This window comes from Mytilus californianus, unplaced genomic scaffold, assembly GCF_021869535.1.
Source record: "Mytilus californianus isolate M0D057914Y unplaced genomic scaffold, xbMytCali1.0.p SCAF_22, whole genome shotgun sequence".
In the NCBI taxonomy this organism is placed as follows: Eukaryota; Metazoa; Mollusca; class Bivalvia; order Mytilida; family Mytilidae; genus Mytilus; species Mytilus californianus.
In genome coordinates this window covers 1,542,955-1,552,004 of record NW_026262671.1, presented here as the reverse complement: position 1 = coordinate 1,552,004, position 9,050 = coordinate 1,542,955, and the positions used below count along the sequence as shown (strand labels likewise).

The 9,050-nt window shown below is 33.4% G+C and overlaps 1 protein-coding gene across 2 annotated transcripts in view; it reads left to right on the top strand.

Moving 5' to 3' along the window:
• Positions 1–19: 19 nt before the first annotated feature.
• LOC127732069 (ras-related GTP-binding protein C-like) overlaps positions 20–9,050 on the top strand; it is a 31,034-nt gene continuing 22,003 nt past the window's right edge. For both annotated transcript variants that reach the window (XM_052241124.1, XM_052241123.1), the window contains exons 1-4: positions 20–141; positions 2,590–2,720; positions 4,538–4,632; positions 6,919–7,052. In XM_052241124.1, the coding sequence (XP_052097084.1) occupies positions 139–141; positions 2,590–2,720; positions 4,538–4,632; positions 6,919–7,052 (363 nt within the window). In that variant the 5' untranslated portion in view covers positions 20–138. The remainder of the gene's footprint in view (positions 142–2,589; positions 2,721–4,537; positions 4,633–6,918; positions 7,053–9,050) is intronic.

Genomic DNA, 9,050 nt, shown 5'->3' with positions numbered 1-9,050 from the left:
GATTTTTTTAATGAACCAGTTCAGAACTGAATCATTATTTCCAACACACTTGTATCATTATTTATTTTTAATATCAAATTGTAACATAACTTGTACACTTTAGAGATTACTACAAACATTGTCACATGACCTGACAAAATGGTGAGTGTCATGCTCCTGAAAAAAATAAACTGTTTTAAGTTTTCTACGCAGGGGTTTAAATAATTATCATAGGAAGAACATTATTTGTTATAAGAAAGAGACATTTAATTATATTTTTTTCCGAAGGGCTTAAGAACTTTGATTACCTTTAGATGTTGTTACAAGATATACCATCCTACGTAAACGAAAGTTTTATCCTTCACTCTATATTTACATGTACCTTAAGTTTAGTGGACCATAACGTTGTTATAAGCATGTCTCAGAAATTTAATTAGTACAAATTACTGTCAGGCGGAGATGGAATTGAATGATATATGCAACAGGGTTCAGAGATCAGCTATTCAGAGCATTTTTTTTCTGATTTTAAGTGCTCACCAAATCTACTTGGGTATCACTATCAGGTGGTTCTTGACCCAAACCGATCTGGGCCAAAGTAGATCTGTCCCAAGTCGATCCGTCCCATGTCGATCCGGCCCATAATAAAATAATGAATAATTTTAAATCGATACAAAAATGAGTATGATTGGTACTGTTTGTAAAGCAGCATCATTTTTCTCGTGGGTTTGAACCCACCCCCACTGAAAAATGTTAATTTTCCGTCTATTTTCCGATTTTAAAACGATCTTGAGAGGTGAACATTGACCAGACTGTTTTTCTTTGTCATTCAAGTATTACCCTATAGTTACAGCAGTCCATTCATGCTAACTGGGAGTATATTGGACTTAAGTGTCTTTCTGGGGAATTATTATTGTCAAGTCAGGTCTGCCTACATGTCCGTTTTTACGGATTTTTGATAAAACGGTGACCTAGATTTTACAGACTAGATTCCTATTGGCCATATTATACCTTGTTGTGTTCCTGTACCACCTATGCATGCATTTATGATAATAGTTTATACCTACAGTCACTACCAGTTACGTAGTGGCCATCAAAAGATGCCCACCCCCACCTGATTTTGGCTACTTTTCACGTTTTCCGATTTTGAACTCTTAAACGGCTTTCAAAGTGCCATATTTTCATGAACGGACATCTGAGAAGAGTTTATGGACCATGAACTGCTTGATTGAAGTCTCTGCTATCATGACAGTTCAGCTGGGGCAGTTCAAAAAAGGTATGGAGGGTCATACGGGCCATCAAAGAATGGTTGTCGCCATCACGCCTACAGGCAGGATTGGGGGCTAAAGGGTTAATGTCTCATCTTATGAAAATTTAATATTAAAATATTCGTCAAAGGCCAACTTTTTTACCGTCCACCTTTCATTTTCCTTTTATATTATTATAAAATTCATAAACATTTATGACACTGAATTCATATATATCTTTATTTTTATTCCTTATTTGATATAAATATTTTTGATGTTTGGGCCGTAACGACTTTAAATATAGGGCCGGATCAACTTTGGCCGGATCGACTTGGGACGGAACGACTTAGGGACGGATCAACATGAAAGCATCTACTTCTACTTGTAGCACGTTAATTCAGTAATTGTTTGTTATGTTATCAGAATGAACTGACTTACAATGAAGCTGCGGCGAACAAAATAAGCAGACTCGAGGGGAAGTATCTATTTTGTAAATACATCAAATATACCAGTTTTTAGTGTCCCCAATTGAAGGAAATAGAAGGTTTTTCCACATCACCACAACAAAAAAGTTATGAAGTCACAGAAAAATAGTGGCTGTATTGGAAGATTTTTGCAATTGTTATTTGGTCATTTGGGCAACTGATCATGCTGATGCAAACATGAGCTCAATTGATAGTAAAATTCCTTAACTCAATTTTTTTATTTATACATGCATGTACAATGAATATTTATTTATAAAGCAAATTGGCAAACTTCATTTTTTTTATTCTAGATTGATGGGCCTAGTTTAACAACTTCAGTTTCTATTTATATGTTGGGGTTGATTATGCAGGCAAAAATTAATGTTTTTTGAAAAAGTTTTTATCTGTTTTAGACAGGGGTAGGTAGTTGTTAAAAACTATCCTGAATATAATGTTAATAGGGCTTGAAAAGGGATTCTGACGGTTGACAAATCAGAAAATCATTCCCGACACAAAATCCCAAAAGGGATTTATTAGTAGGGAAACATTCTGACTTTGATAGAGATTGTCAAAAATGACAAAAACAATCTTTTGTATTCCAGTTTGACACACTTTCATGACTGAGTAAAACAAAAAACTTCTTTTTATATCTTTTTAAAAGAATGGCCTTCAATTGCGTTTATATGAATTTTTCCTAAATGTTTTGGTCATGACTGCCATTAGCATTTGACATACATGTATTGCATATATAATAATAAACATCTTCCATTTGTTGAATACTGCATATCAAACTCTTTTGGTTGTTCAAGAGGTTGGATTGCTGTCTCATTGGCACATCCTGATATGTCCCTACAAACCAAGATTTTTTTTAATACAATGAATCCTTTTATTTTATCTTTCAGTCTTCGTATGCTGATGAAGACCCGGGGTCTTTTCCAAGGGGTTTTGGATATGGTCCAGATGAGAATGATACAGATATTCAAGCAGTTGCAACAGAACAAAAACCAAGAATTTTATTGATGGGATTACCAAGGTAATAAAGTCTGTTATACAAGTCGGAGGTTTTAGCTAGCTATAAAACCAGGTTTAAACTATCAGTTTCTTAGGTAAAATGCTTGTGCCAAGTCAGAAATATGACAGTTATTCAATCTGCACCAAAATCTTTCCAACTATAAGTCCGAAGACCAATATTCCAATATTTTTCTTATGTAGTCTAAACAAAATATTGCAAATAAAGTTTTACTGGTCTTGGGCATCAGACTAGTGGCTAACGGTGCAGACTGGTTATTTATCATTCATTCTGTTAGTTGATAGTCTAATATATTTTGTCAGTTTTATGTACGTCCCACTTTTTGAATTTACCTTGGAGTTCAATATTTTTGTTATTACTTTTTAAAATTATTTGTAATTTTACAGTAAACATAAGATGCCAAAAAATTTAAACATTGTTGCTAGTGATTTTTCGAAAGTTGCTGGTAATCATGGTAATGTCTGCATGCATATATATATATACTCAGACTTCCTCAACCAAGAAAAACTGTCCACCAAGATATAGCCAAATGTGCTGAAAGTAGTGTTCATTACCAATTAGCAATCAATCAATCAATCTACAGTATTAGTCTTTTTGGGATTTACACTTAAATATTAGTACATCATGTACGTTATTTTACACACAAGAATCTTTTTAAAATCAAGTGGGATAAGCACAAAGAGAAAGAAGTGTGGATGAACTTTAAATAGACGGTCAAGTGCAAGGCTTCCAAAACGGTCATATATTCCGGACATTTGTATAATGTCCGGTAAAAGTCCGGCTGGGCAAAGCATGAAACGGTCATCTACTTTTTAGTTTTCAAGGCTTTCTTAAGAGACGGTCATTTTAACATAATTCGCGATCTTTTTGACCCAACCTTTTGCCTTTAACAGCCACACATTTCCGGTCATAAAAGTGACATGATCATTAAGTACTATCAAAACATCCCCTACTTTAATACCTTCTTATTTTAATCAAGGCTAATTAGTTGTCGAACAGCTGAAATTTACCTGTTCAGGTGACAGGTAAACTATTTTGAACCGGACATTGATCAGTCTATTCAAAGTTATTTTCTTACATTTCAGCGGTTTGCATCTAATTAATTTAGTCAAAAAGATTTAAATTATCAGAAATACGTTTACAAATATGATTTGATGAAAAAAATAAAAAGGTGAAAATGAAAAATCGTCATAACCACGTTGTTTGAACTAGTACACGTGTGCGCATGTGGGCAGGTGTGAAATTTAATTATGCATCCTAATTTCTTCAAAAAATGCTTAAATTGTCATTGATACCTTTATCTCACGTTTATTTCGAATATTTTCTTGAAGAAATAACGTAGAAAGAGCTACGTACACTCATTCAAGCTTTGCAAACGTACACGGAATTTACGTATCCGTCTCTGGTCCATGTTTTACCATTGTCAAGATAACATCCGGATTAGATTTAAAAACGAAAGTAAAGTTTTTGACAACGTTATTTTGCACAAATAAAGAGTCTAAGGCAGATATAAGTACGCTGATGTTGCACACTTCGAATTATGCACTGCCAATTTAACAGTTTACGTCAGAACTTCGAATTTGAATCAAAGAAAGTTTAATATCGTTTTTTTTTAATGTCAATCATAAAAAATTTGGGATGGCCAACTCTGCAACTGAATACCATAATTACCTTTTGTTTATTTAGTCTTAAGGGATTAAAATCGGGATAATATATAAAATGTCCGGCTGGCTAAAAATAATTTTGGAAGCCCTGGTCAAGTGATAGATTTAATGTACATTTTCTTTTTAAAAATTATACGATATATTTTCTGTTTTCAGAAGTGGAAAATCATCTATACAGAAAGTTGTCTTTCACAAAGTTTCACCAAATGAAACATTATTCCTAGAAAGTACAAATAAAATAGTAAAAGAAGGTATGATATTAGGATTAGAATCAGAAAAATAATTAGAACCAGATAACTGAACCGAGATCTGGAGGACATGATAATGCAAACAATAAGTAGATATAAGAAGATGTGGTATGAGTGCCAATGAGACAACTTTCCATCCAAGTCATAATTTGTAAAAGTAAACCATTATACGGTCTTCAACACGGAGCCTTGGCTCACACCTAACAGCAAGCTATAAAGGGCCCCAAAATGACTAGTGTAAAACAATTCAAAAAGGAAAACCAACATTCTAATCTATAAAAAAAGTGAGAAACGAGAAACACTTATGAACCACATCAACAAACGACAACCACTAAACAACAGGCTCCTGACTTAGTACAGGTGTAAACAAATGCAGCGGGTTTAAATGTTTTTAACAGGCGCCAACCTTCACCCTAACCTGAAATAGTAGTGTAACATTACAACATAGAAAAACACACAATAAAATATCAATTGAAATGGCTTAACTCCAATAAGGACTGCATATTAAAAATAGAAATAAGAAAATATGGTATGATTGCCAATGAGACAACTCTCCACCAGAGACCATATCATGTAGAAGGTGAGCAACTTTAGGTCATCATATATAAAGCCTTCAACAATGAGCAACAGCCATACCACATAGCAAGCTATAAAAGGCCCAAACATGACAAATGTAAAACAATTCAAATGAGAAAACTAACGACATGTTTTATGTACAAAACAATTAATGAAAAACAAACATGATAATCAGCAACAAATGACAAACACTGAATTACATTCCTGACTTGAGGCAGGCTGATGCAGAAACTTTGTTTAAAGTTAGTTCGAAGGGATATTACTGTAAATAACTTAACAGAAATATGAAAGTTCAATGACCTTTTATTGATAATTACATATCAAGATTTTGTTCAGAGTTCTCCCTTCTCTACATTTTTATACGCCCGTTTACGGGACGTATTATGGTATACCCTTGTCCGTCTGTCCGTCCGTCTGTCCGTCGTCACCATGTCGGGCATTAACTCAAAAACGCTTTAACCAATTTGTATAAAACTTTGGTGAATTGTTTATATCTATTGACATGAGCTCCGTTTTGTTTTTTATAAATTTTAGATTTTACGTTTCTGAGTTATGGGGTTTTATTCATTAAAAAAGGGGGATTTTCCAGTTTTCAGAGAAAAAATCAAAAATGCTTTCAGCAGTTCTTATGAAACTTTGGTGAATTGTTTATATCTATTGATGTAAACTCTGTTTAGAATTTTATAAATTTTACATTTTACATTTCTGAGTTATGGACAATAACTCAAAAATGCTGTCAGCAATTCTCATGAAACTTTGGTGAATTGTTTATATCTATTGATGTAAGCTCCGTTTAGAATTTTATAAATTTTACATTTTACATTTCTGAGTTATGGGGTTTTATTCATTAAAAAAGGGAGGATTTTCCAGTTTTCGGACAATAACTCAAAAATGCTGTCAGCAATTCTCATGAAACTTTGGTGAATTGTTTATATCTATTGATGTAAGCTCCCTTTACATTTTCATAAATTTCTAATATGACTGAGAATTAATTGAACTTTATTTGTTTATAGTCTGACAACAGATTTACTAAGTATTGCGCAACAGCAGAGTGTATTGCACAACAGCCAGAAATCTTTAATTGAATATAAATTCAATTCATATAACCAATTTCAAGTTCTTTGACTTCATTTATGCAGAAACCTATAATATGTCAAATATTTAACACAATCCAAATTCAGACCTGTATCAAGCTTGAATTTTGTGTCCATTTTTGACCCAACTGTTCAGGGTTTGACCTCTGCGGGCGTATTCAGCTGCACTCAGCGAAGCAGTTTATTATATTATGTTAGCTAGTATTGACAGGGAAAATGATTTCTATAAATTATAGCATCAATAATTTAATCTACAGAAAAAAAAATAACTGATACTGTTACTGATAACAAAAGCTGGATTGATATCCAGTTTTCCAAAGTCTTTCATGGTATCAGTCAGTGATCTGCATCATATTTATCAGCATTTTAAAATCCAAGCCTAACAAAATGTGTCGATGTTGAATAGCATTCATCATTTATTAATTTCTCTAAATGTCAAAGTAATAACAATTCAATTATTGTAGAAATTGATTCAATATCTGATGAACATTTTAGGAAAATTCTTTTTGATTGAAAATTCATAATTAATCTACTCACTTTATAATTTATTTTACCATATTCCATTATGTTGGATAATTTTTTTATGGATCATAATTCTTTATGTATTGTTTGTTTACAGATATTTCCAACAGTTCATTTGTACAGTTTCAAATCTGGGATTTACCAGGACAATTTAATCCAATGGATGCAAATTTTGATCCAGAAAATATATTTGGTGGATGTGGGGCAATTATTTTTGTTATTGATGCACAAGTAAGTTCAGATACATGTACCGGTACAAGGTGTAGAACAAGGCCATTGAAATACCAGCATAAGAAGTTTATATTTTGGCACTCTTTCCCCATTGTAAGTCATTAAATAATTTAAATATCTATTTGGAAACCTTTTGTTGCATGTAATGGCAGACCTACTTGAAACTCGTGTAACATTTTATTGTAGGTCAAGGCATAACACCAGCATGCATGGTTTTTGCTGGCGGTCACCATGATCACCATTTTGCGAAAAAATCAAATTGTCATACAGAAAACAAATCATTTTGTCGAAAATGTTTTGCAAAAGTATTATAATTGTTTTCTCTCTTGCTTATTTTTCATACAACCGCAAAAAAATTTTTGTGATCGTATAATGGTATGATGTCGTCGTCGTTGTCGTCCGAAGACACATTGGTTTCCTGACAATAACTTTAGTTTAAGTGAATGGATCTCTATGAAATTTTTTAAGAAGGTTCAATACCACAAAAGGAAGGTTTGGATTGATTTTGGGGATGATGGTCCCAACGGTTTAGGAATTAGGGCCCAAAAGGGGCCCAAAACAAGCATTTTTCTAGTTTCAGGATAATAACTTGTGTATAAGTATTTCGATTGCTCTGAAGTTGTACGACAATGTTTAATACCACAAGTAGAAGGTTGGGATTTATTTTAGGGGTTATGGGGCCAACAGTTTAGGAATTAAGGGCCAAAAAGGGGCCAAAAACAAGCATTTTTCTAGTTTCCATACAATAACTTGTGTGTAAGTGTATGGATCTCTCTGACATTGTACCACAAGGTTCCATATCACAAAGGGAAGGCTAGGATTGAGTTTGGGGTTAATTGCCCAAATATGTAGGAATAAGGGGCCAAAAAAGGGCCAAAAACAAGCATTTTTCTAGTTTCCAGACAATAACTTGTGTTTAAGTGTATGGATCTCTCTGAAATTGTACTACAAGGTTCCATACTACAAAGGAAAGGCTGGGATCGAGTTTTGGGGTTATTGCTCCAAGGGGTTTTTAAAAAAGTTGGGGGGGGGGGGGGGATTTTTTTTCCAATTTTTTTAGAGGATTCATATTTTTTTTTTCAAAATTTTTCAAATTTTGAATTTTTGAAAAGTTTCAAGAAGAAATCTTCAATTGCACAGTATTGCGCAATAGATTTGTAAGATCTTTGACCACATTTATTTTGTGTCAGAAATCTATATTATGTCAAAAATTTTATCACAATCCAAATTCAGACAGTATCAAGCTTGAATATTGTGTCCAAATTTGTACCAACTGTTCAGGGTTCGACCTCTGCGGTCGTATCAGGCTGCTCTCAGCGAAGCATTTTATTCATGTTTCTCTGACTTCTTATTATTCAACACCTAGCTTTTGCTTGAGTTGCCAAAGGAAGAAGCAGGTCTAGTAACCGCACGACCCAGTCAGCCTGTCTGTCACTCTGTCTTTTCGTCCATCTGATAGAAAACTTTGAAAAGGAATGGCTTGATAATTGGTCTACGGCTTGATAATGTAGAGTTGAAGCAAGTTATCAATTTTACATCTTCCGTGTAGCCACTTCCTGTTTGCAGATAGATTGTACAAGGAAAGGTTTCGTCAATCTTTCTTAGCTTCTTTTGAAGTGAGTGATTTTAATATTTGGTCTGCGAATGATCAGTTATGCTCCAGTATACATGTCACCTCAATCAATTGCATGAAGCAAGGAAGATCCAGGTCTTAAGCTTGTTGACCTTGAACTTGTCACACGTTTTGATTTTGACAGAAAATCAATAATCACTGAATCAGCTGATTTAAAAAAAAGCAAAAGCATTTGATAGCTATTGGCAATAAACTAATCAATTAAAAAATGTTACCGGTAATTATATTGTTTAATAAAATGATGGGGTCAAATAGCTTCACATGTCACTCTAATAAACATCGTTTTATTGCTCCTGTCTTAAACATAGTTTTACGTTTTAGCATAAACTTTAAACCATCAAATGGAAATAAAAATGATTTTTTAA